At 42.1% G+C, this 17,827-nt stretch overlaps 1 protein-coding gene across 1 annotated transcript; it reads right to left on the bottom strand.

Moving 5' to 3' along the window:
• Positions 1 to 6,231: 6,231 nt before the first annotated feature.
• Positions 6,232 to 15,729, bottom strand: LOC118362459 (thrombospondin-1-like). The gene is made up of 22 exons (XM_035742800.2): positions 15,540 to 15,729; positions 15,311 to 15,400; positions 14,596 to 15,155; positions 14,253 to 14,328; positions 13,929 to 14,021; positions 13,715 to 13,824; positions 13,265 to 13,390; positions 12,537 to 12,633; positions 12,072 to 12,245; positions 11,790 to 11,966; positions 11,525 to 11,698; positions 11,141 to 11,421; positions 10,801 to 11,019; positions 10,594 to 10,701; positions 10,277 to 10,436; positions 10,064 to 10,182; positions 9,338 to 9,572; positions 8,927 to 9,154; positions 8,509 to 8,780; positions 8,300 to 8,397; positions 8,046 to 8,185; positions 6,232 to 7,931 (listed from the first exon to the last, which is right to left on the bottom strand). The coding sequence occupies exons 2-22, from the start codon at positions 15,372 to 15,374 to the stop codon at positions 7,924 to 7,926; spliced, it is 3,519 nt and encodes a 1,172-aa protein (XP_035598693.1). The 5' UTR covers positions 15,375 to 15,400; positions 15,540 to 15,729; the 3' UTR covers positions 6,232 to 7,923.
• Between the last annotated feature and the right edge of the window lie 2,098 nt (positions 15,730 to 17,827).

Below are 17,827 nucleotides of genomic sequence, written 5' to 3'. Positions count from 1 at the left end.
ATAAAATCAACATTTACAGTACAGGATACAGAAGGTGAAGTGAAATGGTTACTTGCATAGTGGAGTCTTTTGTTTATTCATGTAGCTAGCTCGCTAAACAATTAACCATAATCCCAACTCATAATGTTACTACCCTACATGAATCTGCAGGTAGCTAACCAACGAGGTTCAAGGTTAGCTAGCTAGCTAACATTAGGCTATAGCTAGCAATGCAAATGACTATACATTTAACATTTTACATTTAAGTCATTTAGCAGACGCTCTTATCCAGAGCGACTTACAAATTGGTGCATTCACCTTATGACATCCAGTGGAACAGCCACTTTACAATAGTGCATCTAAATCTTTTAAGGGGGGCGGGGGTGAGAAGGATTACTTTATCCTATCCTAGGTATTCCTATCAATCATATTACTACACAGGTCATACATGTAACGTTAGCTGGCGAGCCAGCCAGATAACATTAAGCTAGCAAGTTAACCGTACACATTAACTTAAAATGAAAACAACTTTCTGACAAAATTTGAAATGTATAATATCTGAAAATGTTGCTAGCTAGATTATTTTATATGGATGGATGCTTTTCCCTCTGTCATGGATGCCTTGGTTGCCCTTAGTTTGAAGATGTAATCCAGAGGCAGGTTTTTAATACAACTGCATGTTCTCTTTTCTACTCCCTCTGCATATTTGCAATCAAATTCCAGAAATTTCTCCATCTCGTTAGCTATCATACTCTAATTTTGATTTCAAAACTCGTTTGCACGTTTGCAATTCTGCTATGTGATATCTTTCAAAAAAGCTTTGTTAGAAATAATTACATACACATATTGACCAGCTCATGTTATAGACAGAAGTGTGCTTTATGGCAGACAAATCTGAACTCATCTCTCGGCATGTCCAGCTCATCCATTATCTCAGCCAATCATGGATAGCGGGAAGGTTGCTGGCTTTTTCCTTGGCTAAACTAGGCTTGTAATTTAAAACTTTTATTCGTATTTACAGATGGCATACAAGTTTGTTGCACATGACAGTTCACATGTTCCAGAATGTGTTTTTATTTTTTAAAAGTAAGTTCAAATGCCTCTCCTGTGAAGTAGTGGCGCGTGACATATGCCTAATTTCCTGAAACAAGTAACATTTAGGCTATTGTTTGTATGTGTATTTCACATACAAAGGTAAAAATCAGAGTATAATGCTTTTATGGATGTCAACCCCAGTACTACCACCACCGATGTTTGTATGCTAGCTCTTCTAACAGTTTATATGAACGTGAGTTAGCGTTTAGCATTCACTTCTTAACCTGGAAAGGAACAACTTCTAAATGTTATGCAGCGAAAACAGCCAAATATATCCTAATTGGACTTTAGTAAACACATTGTGGGCCTGTTTACAATATATTGATCATAACAAATTTGACAATTATCAACTTTGTTAAATCAGATTTGTTGAATGTGTGCCAAACTGGTGTCCTTCTTCTATCCCCCACGGTCTGCGCTCCATTGACCTCTTTACCACATCTATAATACAGAAGTTGCCAAATAATTTGGTCTGCAATATCATTCACAGTAACAAATATTGACGTTTTGAATTCTGTCGTCCATACAACCCAGTCCCATTTCTGAGGATTAGATTTCCTTGAACTCCCTGTGTTCCCAAAAGGCTCTGAGAAGTCTGACTTATCTGTAGAAAAACAACCTCCCGTCCAACTGGAAGAGTTTTAGCCAACTGGAAATGTTTTTAGTTGAATTGTCCAACCATTTTGTGGGATGCAGTCCAACCAAGCACAGGGGAAATCTATGGCAGGTTCATTTATCATCTTGAAATAACACTGCTTCACTGGTAGAGCATTTTCATCAGAGCTTATCAGAACCATGTCATGAGCCCTCCTGAAAAATAAGTGCAGTAGGAATACTGTTGGGAAGTGTTGGTAGACATCCTCAGTGTTTCTTGTTTCCTTTACAGTAGTTTGTTGCTCTGTCTTTGTCACTGTCTCTGTCTCTCACCCTCTCTTTACAGTGCGACACACTAATACTACTGAAGGAGCAGCTGAGGACTTTGATGGAGGAGTGCAAGATATCTCAGAGCTTGGGACACAGTCTGGGTCTGAGGACAGGAGACACATTGTCCAGGGACACCTCTGATATAGAGATCCTGCCGGACAGCACCACCCGTCTCTGTCACAGCTGCTTGGAGATGCATACACCACCAGCTTTAGCCAGCCGGACAAAGCGACCACTATGTGTTCATCATAGAGTATTTACACATTTGTTTGGTGTGACAGTACTGGTCAATTTACAGTACCGGTCAAAAGTTTGGACACACCTACTCATTCAAGGTTTTTTCTTTATTTTTACTATTTTCTATATTGTAGAATAGTAGAGAAGATATCAAAACCATGAAATAACACATATGGAATCATGTAGTAACCAAAAAATATATTTTATATTTGAGATACTTCAAAGTAGCCGCCCTTTGCCTTGATGACAGCTTTGCACACTGTTGGCATTCTTTCAACCCACTTCACCTGGAATGCTTTTCCAACAGTCTTGAAGGAGTTCCCACATATGCTGAGAACTTTTTGGTTCCTTTTCCTTCACTTTGCAGTCCATCTCATCCCAAACCATCTCAGTTGGGTTGGGGTTGGGTGATTGTGGAGGCCAGGTTATCTGATGCAGCACTCCATCACTGTCCTTCTTGGTCAAATAGCCCTTATACAGCCTGGAGGTGTGTTGGGTCATTGTCCTGTTGAAAAACCAGATTAGGATGGCGTATCGGTGCAGAATGCTGTGGTAACCATGCTGGTTATTTGAATTCTAAATAAATCATAGACAGTGTCACCAGCAAGACACCTACACACCATCGCACCTTCTCCTCCATTCTTCACAGTGGGTACCACACATGCAGAGATCGTCCATTCACCTACTCTGTGTCTCACAAAAACACACTGGTTGGAACCAAAAATCTCAAATTAGGATTCACCAGACCAAAGGACAGATTTCCACCCATCTAATGTCCATTGCTCGAGTTTCTTGGCACAAGCAAGTCTCTTCTTATTGGTGTCCTTTAGTAGTGGTTTCTTTGCAGCAATTTGTCCATGAAGGCCTGATTCATGCAGTCTCCTCTGAACAGTTGATGTTGATGTGTCTGTTACTTGAACTCTGTGAAGCATTTATTTGGGCTGCAATTTCTGAGGCTGGTAACTCTAATGAACTTATCCTCTGCAGCACAGGTAGCTCTGAAACAGTAATTTATCTTTGCTTACTTGAGCTGTTCTTGCCATAATATGGACTTAGCCCTATTTGGTAAAATGCCATCTTCTGTATACCACCTCTACCATGTCACAACACAACTGATTTGCTCAACCGCATTAAGAAGGAAAGAAATTCCTCAGGTTTACTTCTAACAAGGAACACCTGTTAATTGAAATGCATTCCGGGTGACTACCTAATGAAGCTGGTTGAGAGAATGCCAAGAGTGTGCAAAGCTGTTATCAAGGCAAAGGGTGGCTACTTTGAAGAATCTAAAATATATTTTGATTTGTTTAACACTTTTTTGGTTACTACATGATTCAACCAGGCCTGCAGTCATGTCACGAGAAGTGCAGCAATATGGATTTCCACACCAACAAACACACAATGACTGTATGAATCACTGTGTTTTGTAAAACTGTGTAGTGTATAATCATAATAATCTAGTGAAACAACCATATTATACACGTCTTTGATGTTTGTCTAGGATTTATAAAATGTCTTTGTACAAGCTTTCTTAAATAGCGTGATACAGATTGAAAAATCTAAATGAATTAAACCTGTAACGGATTTTTACTTGTGTCTATCGCTCAATTGTGCCTTTGTACAATGAGCGCTCCCCTAGGTCTGTATATTCCACTTGAGTATTTAATTTTCACTTTCCGGTACCTCCAATGAGGAGTCAGAACAGTCGGAGAGCCCATTGTATGAACCAATGATCATTTGGAAGAGAACAGACCGTTCATGGTCACATTAAACTTAACAACTTGTTTCTTTGACTGCAGAATGTAATAAATACATAAGCATTTAGCTTTGAGCAGTGGGAGTGTGAGGCAATGTTGGGCAAACCCTCTTGGATTCCTTCTGTACTAATGAGCAGACAGACATTGTTGCTGCTGAAGGGGACAATGGGAACCCGTTACAACTTCCACTCCTAATAGGGAGGCCATTCCGTACATTCTTGCTTCTATAGGTGAGTCCTAAGCAGAGCTCAGTTGAGTTACTCAAGGGAAGAAGGCCATTGTTCCATCCACCAACTTGTGTCTCCCCAGTTCTACTCTAATTACAGATTTATCTGTCATTCTCCTTAGAAAATACCTGGCTGTCGGCTTTGAAAGTAAGTTTTGGGGGTGAATTAGCTGTTGACATCTTCCTTACAGGTATATGTTCAGGTTCACACAGCGACAGGAGTATCCTGCAACTGTCTGACCCTCGAGCAAAGCTCCTCTTTTTCCTCTCCCCTGGACACCCAGAGGCCTGCACTGTTCACTCTCTGCCTTAGACACCTTGACCCCAGACTTAATGCTAAGCTTCAGGAATTATCTCACATTCCAGTCAACAGAAAACATATTCACCAGGTGAACTTCCAAAGTCAACCCAAAGCTACGCCCTGGTATCGGTGAAGCCTGCAGTACTGCAGGAACGAAACTGCCCTATTATTTGAACGGCAGGTAGCGGGGTTTAGAGCTTTGGGCCAGTAACCGAAAGGATGCTGGTTTGTGTCCTCGAGCAAAAAATCTGTCTGTGACCTTGAGCAAGGCATCTAACGCTAATTACTCCAGGATCGCCGCCAATAATGGCTGATCCCTGGCCGTGACTCCACTCTCGGGGGGTGTCTCAGTCGCAAATTTCCAATTCACACGAATATAATACACATTGTACATGTGTGAAATTGGACAAATGTAAGCACCCATCTAATGATTATTATTTCACAAAAGCAGTTTAACACCAATTCACTTAGTCAGTAGATGTCTCTGAAGGGAAACCGATGTCGCAATCTATCAAATCATTATTGCAGGTATTGACAGAATAGTATGGTTTAATCAGAGTGATTTGAGTAGCCAATGCCATCCTCTAGGTATGATCTGCTAACTTTCATTCCATAACACTGAGGTAAACTCTGAGGTAAAGAGAGCAGTAGCAAGCAGGGGCTGTCTGGACTTGGATTTGGCATGTATTTGCAGTGTTGCCTTTGACTGTCAGAGATGTGCCATGTAAAATGCCTGAATCAACCCTCTTTAATTATATTTGTACACAATATACAATGAGTGTACAACACATTAGGATCACACAGACTGACCAGGTGAGCGCTATGATCCCTTATTGATATCACCTGTTAAATCCACTTCAATCAGTGTAGATGAAGGGGAAGAGACAGGTAAAAACGAAATAATAATAACTCTTGAGACATGGATTGTGTATGTGTGCCATTCAGAGGATGAATGGGCAAGACAAAAGATGTAAGTGCATTTGAACGGGGTACGGTTGTAGGTGCCAGGCACACCGGTTTGTGTCAACGCTGCTGGATTTTTCAAGCTCAACAGTTTCCCGTGTGTATCAAGAATGGTCCACCACTCAAAGGACATCCTGCCTTTGGAGTGGGCCAGCATCCCTGTGGAATGCTTGCAGCACTTTTTGTAGAGTCCATGCCCTGACGAATTGACGCTGTTCTGGGGGCAAAAGGGAAGGTGTTCCTAATGTTTTGTCAACTCAGTGTACAAGCTCACTGTCTCTTAGCACCTCTACAAAAGCCAAAGAGCAGAGGCTGTAGGTCTGTGGAATGCCTCTGATAGGTGTGACTCTGTAAGCTATTTTAGGTTTTATTCACTGGGAAATTCCAAGAAAACTAGACACATTGCTGTGGGTTATATTTTGTAATAGCTCTACATTTGTAATAGTATAAGGTGGTAGACATTGACACAACTTTTAATTTTGAAGGCTTTGTTGCTAAATTCCTTGTCTCCTTAGGTGTGGGATCGTGTTTTCAAGGGGATATTGTAGTGTGAAAGTCCTATTGAATGTGGACTTTAGTTCATCCTAAATTTCCATGCTGTTTACTTCTCAAGGATACTGCCTTTCTTCGAGGACAGATTCCATCAGAGTTTACAGAACATGACCTATTTCTGTTTAATGCTTCATAGTACTGTGCATATCAAAGCTGAGAATACATCCATAAGCAAGGAAAGGACAAAAACAATGATGATATATTTTTCCTGATGTATTTATTGTTCGGTTGACATTACAAAATGTAAAACTAGGTAAAAATGTTTATAGACAAGCATCACTTATAGTAAAGTAAAAAATACTGAACAAAACAATATCCAAAGACATCCTCATGTCAGTGTGCAAACAAGTTCATCCAATCAGGAACACGGATCACGTTTCTTGATAAATTATTTAAATAGCATATATCTACACGTTAAATAACCTCTTAACATAGAACAGACAAACATAACAATAATTTATCCATTACAAATGCACAGGACATACATAAAGCACAACATATTTCAGAAAACGTTTTTTTAAACTTTAGGGGAATTTTCTGCTACAAAAAAAAACATTTTATATACATCATAAAATAATGATTGTACTACAGTGACACACAAAAAAAGAAGCCAACCTATGTATACTCTGGTGCTAAAAGGGTACTCTCATGTTTTGTTGGTTTCAATCAAAAAAATAATGAGGTAATATTTGTACATAAAGGTTTTCCTTTGTTTTCCCCATCAGAAATATACACACATTCTCAAGCACACAAGTCAGACATACTGTGCAGAAGAACAATGGGATTTAAATGACACCTAATTTGTCTATTTTGGAAGGTTGACGTGAGAGTTAATACTGCACCCTGCAATGAGAGGACTTTTTTAGAGGGATTTATACCCTGTTTCAAGATTCCAGTTATTTAGAATGAGTTTTAATGACAATAAGACAGAGATGAATAAAGATGAGAGATATCCTAACTCTAGGATCATGTGTCAATACTCTCAACTGGTAGTAAATAAAATAAATAATAACTTATGTACAACCTTGGTAACAATAGTCCTCTCAAGGCAGGTTAGACTGGCCCATGTGTTTCTGTCCCTCTCCACTAATGTCTGAGCTAAGATGGAAAAAAAAAGACATCCTGGAATCCTGGCGAAATAGCAGTTGTGTTGTTCGCTAGTAGTCTATATTGGCTTTGGGTGCTAGTCCTGCTTCTGTGCTCATTTCATATATCATCTAGAGTTCTTTCCTGAGAAACCACTTAGCAAGCCTGGTCAAACCCTGAAGACATACTTCATACTGAGCTGAACTGCAAGGGTCTACTAGAAGCCATTTAGTTACCGAATTTGAAATGGCTAATGCCTTGACTACAACTGGCTTAAGTGTCTTTATCACAAAGCTCTTCATGGGTAGCATACACGCAGACAAACATTCACTCTCATTGATAGTAACAGCCAATCCATACCGTCCACGGTCCCTCAATAGTTCCTTTAAGGGGCATCTCTGGCCCATCTGTAGTAAATATCCTACTGCTTTCTTCAATTGGAAACAAGTCAAGTCCTTTTGAGTCCACTGCAGAGCTGAAGTAATGCTTGGAAATAATGAAAATACTCTTCCCTTTAGACCTCCATCCAGAGTGGGATAGCAACTAATTCAGAAGTGCAGAGAAATCTATCTGATTTCTTCACTGAGCAAAGTTATGCTCAACCTGCTGTTAGTGCAGGGGTCTAGTCATCATAGGGCAGGCAGTTAGCCTATGTCCATTCTGCCTCAATCCCACACACTTGCTCTCCATTCCACCAATGTGCTTGTCGCAAAGTAAAGAGTAATAAAGATATGGTCCCAGGTCATATGTTACATTTATATTTGAGCAGGTAAATACATTCTTCTACGAGCCTCTCTCTAGTCCGATTAAGAATCTGCAGGAAAAAGAGAAGGAAAGAATCAGTTAAAACCCTGTACATATTTTGACTAAAAGGGCATGAGCAAGTCATTTTTTTTTGTTTGACAAAACATTCCCGAAAGCATCTTACCTTTGCATTCATATTTGAGGTCTGAGAAGTATGTCATCTCCTGAGAGAAGACATACATGCCTAGTCTTCCACCAGCATAGGTCTTGTCGTAGATATTTCCGGAATCGGCCATGATTCTCTTGCCTTCATACATCACAACTCTGAAAGGAAGGAAGATGACATGAGATCATCAGTACATGAAAGCAGGAGTTTATGTGGCTTCAGTAAAGGCAGAGGAGCTAAAGAGTTCAGAGCTAAAGCTAATCTGAGCTCACCTGATGAGTCCAGACTTGGGCCTGTGGATCAGGTGCCATCTGTAGGCAGTGTAGTCTTTCCAGCCGATGTTCTTGGGGTCGTGCCACAGAGTACGCACCTAAGAGGAGGAATAACAAAAAGACATGAGAAATGTTTCCTACCCAGTGGTTTTCTCTCTCACTACTCTTATGTGCTTTGGGCTTGTAATGTGGACTGAAGCTGACCGTACCTGTCCAGCAGTGTCACCGGTGTGCCAGAGGGCGTTCCTCAGATGTTCCCCAGGTCCTGTGGTGGAGTTGACCACTTTGATGGACACTCCGGAGTAGCCCTGAGCTCTGGTCGGCGTGTGGGACCAGTAGGTCTGTGTGATCTGCTTCCACATTACCACGTAGAACCTGGAGCTGGACTGGTACCCAAACACAAATCCAGCATAGTCATCGTCCCTGTCTGTGTTGATAAAGAATGTTCCACTGAAGTCCACTGCGTTGAACTCATCGAACCCTATAGACAACAAAGAAGTTGGTTAGGACTTTTCTCAATGGAACCATAATCTACGAATGGTAGTTTTATAGTTGTTCTCTTTAGTTCCTAAGGTGTTATATATATATATATATATATATATATATATATATGTTACAATTACATACCAACAGCGATGCCAGGGTCACAGTTGACGGTCTGCACCAGTTCTTTGCCCTGATGACGGACCACCCAGTTGGGGTCGATCTGGGAGGTTCCCTTGGGGTCTAGTGGTACCATCTGGAACCTGCGGAAGTCCGTCTCACTGATGGCAAAGTTCTCAGGGCACACATCGTAGATATCAAGAATGTTGTCTTGGTCAAAGTCATCTTTGCAAACATCTCCACGACCATCACCTGAGAGGAGGAGGCAGAGAAATGCACTTAGACATTTCTTCATGGAGACAACAAGCTAACCAACCCTATAGTTAATCTCTGTGACTGCATTTCTGTCGAGACTTTCTCTTTCTAGACAAATCATTCAATAGGTCAGTTGAATGGCGCCAATGTTTGATAGAGCTACCGAAGAGAGTGACTCACCATCAGAGTCCAGCTGGTCAGGGTTAAAGGCCAGCCTACAGTTGTCCTTGTCGTCAGGGATACCGTCGTTGTCATCATCGTGGTCACAGGCGTCACCCTTGCCGTCTTTGTCGTGGTCGGCCTGGTTGGCATTGGGGATATAGGGACAGTTGTCCAAGTTGTTCTGATGACCGTCCTCATCAATGTCCTGGTTGTTGTCGCACTTGTCTCCCACACGGTCTGAGTCAGAGTCAATCTGTAGAACAACACAATTAATTTAGTCTTCACAAAAACACATTATTTCACACTTGTATGAGATAAACGTGGCTCTAATTCAATGCACTCAGACATAATGAATGTATTTCACCACTCTCAACTTAAGTAATCTCCCTCAATATGAGAGGTGCTATTCTATCCCTCATCCTTGTGCCCCCTTGTCTTCAGGTATGCTAGTAATTTCCCTTCAAACAAGAATACTGTTTCCTTGCACCTTGGCAAGACTACACACACACACATACACATTCATATCTATTCAGAAGGGGGGAATGAATAAGGAGAGAGGGAGAATTGCACTCATTCTTCTCCCAGCTTTCACATTTTCACATTCCTGTCTTTCATTAAAGCTGAGCACAGGTGCAATCTATGGCTACTGTCCTAAGAGGCGGGGCTCTATGATAGTTCTACTTCCCTCCAATATACTTGATAAGATTGGGTTCTTATGTAGTAGAAGATGAAAGCTGCAGTTACCTGGTCTGGGTTGTTTTCAAGAGGGCAATTGTCGCAGTGGTCTCCCACTCCATCCCCGTCAGTGTCTCTCTGGTCCACATTGTAGACGTATGGGCAGTTGTCCCTCTCATTTAGAATGCCTGCGAAGTGAACATACATTTATATCAGTCTATGACAACTTTTAAGGACTGAGAGATTTCATTGTCTGATGTTGGAGGAGTGATGATCTCTTACCATCACCGTCAATGTCAATAGCACAGGCATCCCCCTCTCCGTTGTTGTCTGTGTCGACTTGGTCGGGGTTGCTCTCATGCACACAGTTATCACATCGATCACCAACGTCATCTCTGTCCACATCATACTGAGCGGGGTTGTAGACCATTGGGCAGTTGTCCTAATAATTTGAAAAAATGTACACCATTACTACATTGTTCATGTGCTACTAGCTTTCCCCCTGACTCCTCCAATTGATCTAACCCATAAGAGAAAGGACTACTGATTGCTTTGTTTGGTTTCTTTGTGGATAACCAAGTCCTGTTTTGATCTCTCACCCTATCATCAGGGATCCCATCGTTGTCATCATCGTGATCGCAAGCGTCACCAAGCCCATCTTTGTCGTGATCCTCCTGTCCAGAGTTGGGAAGGTTTGGACAGTTGTCCTGAAAAAAAAGGGTTGGTTAGAGAGTCATAACCACAATAACACAGTGGAGAAGCTAGGGATAGACTTTGTGCAGTGCTGGGGGAGTGATCCTTCCTACCTTCTTGCAGTGGTAGGTGGCATTCTCCACACACAGGAGGTCTTTGTTGGGCCATCCATCCAGGTCAGTGTCATCTCCACAGATGTGGCCGTTGCCAGCGTAACCTGGTTTGCACTCACAGCGGAACATAGTGTCGCTGAACTGACCCAGGTAGATACAGTTGGCATTCTTGTTGCAATCATGGCTGCCGTCTTGGCAGGGGTTACGGGGTGTGCACACCTAGGGGGAAGGGAGAGATGCATACTAAAGGGTTAAGATGTGCTGCTGACCTCCTAGCATTAGAATAAATAGAAATCCTCACATTTGTGTATTTTGTTGCAGTAGCCAGAGTTTGTCTCACCTGTTTCTTGGCTGTGGCCTGCTCCACTCCTCTCCCGAAGGGCTGTTGTCCGGAGTAGCGAGGGGGGCAGGCAAGGCAGTTGTAACCAGGCTCAGTGTTCTCACAGCGGTGGACTCCATTGAGTGTGAAGCATGCGTCACGGACCTCCTTGCACTCATCGATGTCCTTGCAGTTGATGCCGTCTCCGGTGTAGCCCACTGGGCATGCGCCACACTTCCAGGAACCATCATCAAAGCTGGTACACTTAGCACCAGCAAAGCAGGGGTTGGACAGACAGCCATCTATATAAAGAAGCATATTGATTTTAAAATACTGAACAAAAATGGATTTGTACACTTTTAGGTAAAAATAACAAATGTCATAATCTATTAATACAATTCGTACCAATAGGGCAGTCCTCTTTTCCACACCGTTGGGATGTTTTGCCGTCGCCCTGACATTCCTTTCCTCCGTATTTGGGGGTGGGGTTGTTACAAAGACGCTGGCGAGTCTGGAATCCACCTCCACAGGTGACAGAGCAGGTGTCCCATAAAGACCAGGGTCCCCAGACTCCATCAACTAAAGCACAGTGAAAGAGAGAGATGAGTTACAGCTGTATCTCCAGAAAGATAGATAGGCACATGTGTTTAGATGCTGCTCTTCTACTTACTTGGACATGGTGATTTCTGGCAGACCTCGGTTTCTCTGCCCTGTCCTTGGCAGTCTCTGCCTCCCATCTGGGGAGTTGGGGAGTTGCAAAGGCGAATGCGGGTGATGACTCCTTCACCACAGGTCACAGAGCAGGAGGACCAGGGAGACCAGTGGCTCCAGCCACCATCCTGCTTGACTGTAAAGGACAGACACATAATTATTAGTTCATGTGCTACTACAGTACACATGAGATGTATGGTACTGAGAGATACTGTTGAGTAGAAATGGTAGGTTTACTCACAGCGCTTGTCACATTCCTGAGGGTAGCAGTCGCGGGTCTGCACAGAGGTGCCCTCGCAGTTGCTGTTGATGCGATCGCATGATCGACCTCTCTGCTGGATTCCCCGTCCACAAGACACAGAACAATGGGTCCATTCAGACCAGGGGGACCAGCCATCCTCAGCATAGTCACTCGCTGGGGGGGGAGAGACAATGGGAGAGTGATTAACACTGCAGAGCTCAGCCAGGGGGGGGCAAAGGATTTTCAAAGAACAGTCTATTTGAATAAATTTAGCCCTGGAGATTTGAGACCTGGCATTCCAAGGGGTACTCAGGGAATGTGAATGACTGACAAATGATAAAGGAAGACTTCTCCAAATTAAAATACACCTGATAGGCAGGTTGTCAAAAAAAGTTCATGTCCACCTCACAAAAAAGTACTACAATACTGTTACAGGCTTGTTTTCAACAGTAGAAGAGTACTTACGGGTTCCACAACGTGGGCAGCACTCTCCATCGGGCACGGTGGCGTTGGCACAGGGCATCAGGGGACAAGAGATTTTGCGACACACAGTGGCAGAGTTCTATAGAGAGGATTGCTGAAATTAGTAAATAGTTTGTCTCCAGAGCAGGCTGTCCGGCCACAACAAGGACAGACGGGAAAATAATCTGGGCCATTAACTTTGCATTGTGCAAAAGTGGTTGCTGCTTTGCCAGGACTAATTGCTATGTTTGGGAACATTGGGATGATGTTTGGCTGGGGCAGGGGGATCCCCGCTGTGCTACCGTCCTAGATCTGTGCACCTGCTCTAGGGTTCAGGACAAGCACTGTGCTGGGGGTCTGGAGGGAAGGACGGTGACAGTGGGAAAGGCAGAACAGAGGGTCTCTGCAGATGTACTAATTAAATACACATTCTTGATACTTGGCCAACTAGATAACTACAATAACACCCTTAGTGAGAGAGAAAGTGAGAGAGAGAGGAGTTTGACAGGGCAGAATCCCCCTACTGCGTTATTGCTATTCTCTCAAACATCTCATTAGAGGTGAGGTGATGGCTAGCAGACAGACACTGCCTAGTCACAAGAGCCTAAACACAAGAGCCCATTAACACCTCACTACAGAAGGGGTTGAGGAGCTACTGCCTGGTTTTCACACAGTTTACTACTGGCTGGGTTACTGAATAACTGCATTCCACCAAGTGTGATGACACCTACCTGGCAGGTACACTCTGTGCAGCCGTCCACGGTCCACTCATCTTTGTCCTTGTGCACAATGCCGTTGTGAAGACAGACCCCACTGTGGATTCTCATCTGGTTCATGAGCAGAGTGCTCTCCTTATTCTGAACACAGAAGAGGGGAGGGAGAGAGAGTTACATGTGTTTAGACAATAGGATGGAAACTTTTACATGGCCACGGTTCCAGTATAATTAATTACCAATCAACATTGTGATTAAGACATAGCTTGATTTAACTAAAGCAAATACAAATTCAATGGCAGCCAAACATATTTGTGTATTCACATCGCAGCCATTATGATCTGTCAGGGCCTGCCATTCCAAGGGCAAGTGGCTGTGCAGTGGATAGGTTTTAACTGGGAACAGATAGACTTGAGAGGGAGGGAGGAAGGATGACAGTGCACAGACCCAGCTGCTTTCTGTGCTTACCACTCTGTTGAGCTCGTTTGACAGCTGCTTAACAACCACGCCGAGTCCCTTGAGCTCCTTGAACATGCTGGTGATATCCTCACAGGAAAAGCCACAGGCCTGCTGAATTTCTAAAGAGGAGAAAAGCAATCAGTTAGTCACCTCCCTCCTTCACATGAGCACAGACCAGTAGGAGCAAATGGTCTTGTCCCTGCAGAGTGAAGTATGGTCTCACCTTTGCTTTTGTGGCCAGTGTAATCAGTCCTTATTGCTGGGCTAGACCCATTGACTGGGTTGTCCAGGGTCATGACATCAGCCAATGTTTCAGCTGGAGGAGGACAGACAGGAATTTCCATGAACATCATAATAGCATCCACCTGAAGAGACTTTATCAATGGCCATATAGAATTCCGGTACTAGTAATTCTATTTGGTAATGAAAGGCATTTAGATTTTTACAACTAAAAAGCAATGAATAACATCAACTTATACAGTAATTACAACATTTAAATGCAATTAATTTTTTTTTTTATAACATTAATTTTGTAAATCACACTTACAGCTTTGGCATCCCTTATTGCGCATGATTGCCTCCAAAGTGGTTCCAAAAACGAAGCGCACGTTCTGAAGCACTCCCTGCACAAATACACATTCCAGTTAGAGCTATTCCATATTCACACGTCTACAACTTTTCAATACATTTCCTTAGGGATCATAATATCTAACTGTGTATGTCAAATAATATCACATCTCTGGACGCCAAACGTTGCGCAGTGCGCGATCCACGAGGTAGGGGCTACTCAGACTAGGCTATAAACTTCAGAAGTGTAACATTTATTTTTAAACATAATTACAACATTATTTGCAATGTATTTATGAACACATGAATCAAGTCATATTTACCATAAATCTGTCTTTCACAGCTCCTTTTCCAATTCTCAGACGGGCAATGTCAGCAACCTCATGCGTCAGGACCTTTTGGATGGGCACGTCTATTTCGGATATATTGATCTCTTCACATCCTACGAACAGCTGGGCACGATCTTCCTGAATGAACAGCGTGATATTCTTCCAATGTCCTGTCGCTAGATCTGCATCTTCTATGGACACTACCTGTTGCTTGTTCCCGGTGGAGTATACCACATCCAGAGTTTGCGCCTTGCCATTAGAAATAATTTCGAATATCGGTCCTGATCCGTCATTCTTCTCCACAGTCAAAATACTACCCCTGGTTTTCTTAAACTGCTTGAAGTTGACGAGGAGAAGGAATCCTCTTTCAGCTTGTACTGAATCAATGAGGTCCCTGAAGGAGATCTCGGGAACCGGGGGGATCAGGTCTGCGTTCAAGACCTTATAGGCTGGGCTGTAGGGATCTGCGCCTTTCACCAAGGTAACTCCTTGGTGCCTCTTGTTCACTTTCACAAGCTCGAATAGGTCGTATACACCGTTATCATCTCCACTCTCTGTGAAGGGAGAAACTGTAGTGAGTCTCTCTTGGAAATTTCACGTTCACAGACAAAACATTGCAGGAACTTTTAACAGAATAATTCCATTGTTGATTTTAAAAAGCATATTGTCAAAAATGTTATAATGTTTACCCAAGTTTCCAAAAACTCACCTGCTACCCGGCTGCCCTCACAAGTCCAAAGCACCAAAAGGAGAAATACTCCTATCAACTTCATCTTGAAACCTCAGAAATCTGTTTCAACTAGAAAGTAGAAAAACTGTTAAATAGGTAGTCATTTACACACTTCTCAAGATTACAGGCCCATTATCAAAACGTAATAAGTATCTTTTAAAAAGCTACATGTTATTTAAATATAATATTATTATTAGAATTTACCAACCTGAATAAAATAAATAAATCACAGATGGATCAGTTGAGGAAAGTTTCGTTGTTCCGTTATTTCTTCTTAAATTCTCCAAGTTTATTCCCTTCGTTGAATAGTTTTAGTAATCTTATGTTCGCTGAAAACTCTTTTTCAAGTTTGTTCTTTCTTTATTCTGATGCTCAAACTATTCTACTAACACTGCGGGCATAAGTGCTATTTCAATAGTTTCATGACATTCCTGAGACGACATCTCCTCCAATCAGATCGCAGAAAGAAAAAGGGACGACCTTATCTTCTTACCTCATGACGCTGAGAGTAATATCCAAGGCGAAGGCTACACATAGGAAAAAAATGCATTCCAGAGGCGAATTTCCATATAAATATTTTATAGAGGACAGGGGCCAACCAGTCATTTCCTGTAAAAAGTACATTCTTTGTCAAATACGCTTCCCTCTTTATTTTCTTTGTCTCTTTTTAATAAAATGTATAAAACATTGTCATGATTTACAGAATTTACCATGTAGATCCCCTTAAAATAAAAACATGTGGATTGTTAGCCAAAATGTTTTTGAGATAGTCATATATAAATGGAAAAATAATACTTTAATATGATATAAGCTAATGGAAAATGTATATATAAATTAATGTGAATATTTTGGCTTTTTGAGAGGATGCATAGGCCTATTGCTGATCTATTCCTCTTTCATTCACAGTTCATCCACTGGGAGGCGATGTGTGAGTTTAGATTTGAGTTGGTCAGACTTTCCATCCTCACATGAAGATGAGAAAAGTGAAGAAAGTATAACTTCAGAAAACGTTATTGCCTCTAGGGATTTTGGGCCAGACTAGTAGACTATATTTAGGATTTTATTGGGGTATTTAAGATTTTATTCCGTTATTACACTTCAGCTGATACTGAAACCGTTCATGTTTATTGATCATGTATTTATTTTGTATTATAAATTAAACATAAAAAGGGAAATAATCGTCATCATATGTATCTGATCATTTCCATCACTTCCTTGGGTTCTTTGCCTAGCATGACATCACCAATCATGTGAAAGGTAGAGCCATGCATAGCCTATGAGTCATTCTTAAACCCTCTTAAACCTCCTTTTGGTTGCCCCCTATTATGTAATGACAGATTCCCCCCTTCCTGATTGAGAATTGTTCCACATTTCACTTTTTCAGATGAAGCATTTTACCCTAAATCAATGTCAGCTAATTATTGAAAAAGTAACTTCCCTCCAGATGTGGATAGGAGCAGAAATGAGGAAGAGACAATGACAGTGATGGAAACACTCTGGACAAACAGCAGAAGACTCACAGCACCTTACCGCCGATGCATCATGACTTACTCCCTAAAATAGAGGGGGTCCTATAAATACATGAGATAGACAGAACCCTGAGTGTGATTGTGTGCAGGCATCATCTGGACACCTGAACCAGCGCCAGCAGCATATACATACCATTGGAATGTGAAAGACTTATGACTGGGAATACTTATGACAGCTGTAGTAGGCTATTCACATCAGTGTTTCAGTAGTTTGGGGAATCAGGAAATTATAATGCAATAGTGCTCAAGGGTCAAATAAATGTATGCTCTAATGGAAAATGTCCTTGGGGGTGGGGTGGATGGATTGGAATAGAGTCTCATATTTCGGAGAGACAAGTTGAGACACACAGAGAACATACGCAGGTGTGACCAAGCGTGTCAGATGGGGTATGTTTGTGACCTCACAGAATAGGAGGCGGGGTTGGCGTTATGTGTATGTGTGTGAGGAGGGGCTGGTGTAGGAACATGCCAGGTCCTGATGAATACTCATCCAACCACCCAGCAAGCCAAGTTCAGACTGCAGCGGAAACAGACCATAGATAGCAGTGTTTACTCTCTCTCTCTCTCTCTCTCTCTCTCTCTCTCTCTCTCTCACACACACACACACACACACACACACACACACACACACACACACACACACACACACACACACACACACACACACACACACACACACACACACACACACACACACACACACACACACAAAGTAGAGACGTATGATTTTCAGGGTAGGAGGTAGAGAGTTTGTGTGTTTAGTCTTTCTTAAGAATTTCTACGCAGTGTCTCACCCTTGATCATATGTCTTATTCCCAAGTATCTAAACAAAGGAAGCAATGACCAATGACATCATTCATTAATCCTGTCTATTGCTGTGAATACCTTCCCACCCAGGACCGGTAATGTCTTACCAGTAAGTAACTCTGTTAGATATAGCAATAAACATACGTTGTGTACTTAAACA

The sequence above is a fragment of the Oncorhynchus keta genome, chromosome 29, assembly GCF_023373465.1.
Source record: "Oncorhynchus keta strain PuntledgeMale-10-30-2019 chromosome 29, Oket_V2, whole genome shotgun sequence".
In the NCBI taxonomy this organism is placed as follows: domain Eukaryota; kingdom Metazoa; phylum Chordata; class Actinopteri; order Salmoniformes; family Salmonidae; genus Oncorhynchus; species Oncorhynchus keta.
This window is presented reverse-complemented; position numbering and strand designations above follow the sequence as displayed.

Coding starts and splice junctions, on each gene's coding strand:
- LOC118362459 (XM_035742800.2), bottom strand. CDS start 15,374: ATGAAGTTGATAGGAGTATTTCTCCTTTTGGTGCTTTGGACTTGTGAG. Junction 10,437..10,593: donor ATGGGATCCCTGATGATAGG/GTGAGAGATCAA, acceptor TCAAATTATTAG/GACAACTGCCCAATGGTCTA. Junction 9,573..10,063: donor TTGAAAACAACCCAGACCAG/GTAACTGCAGCT, acceptor GTTGTTCTACAG/ATTGACTCTGACTCAGACCG.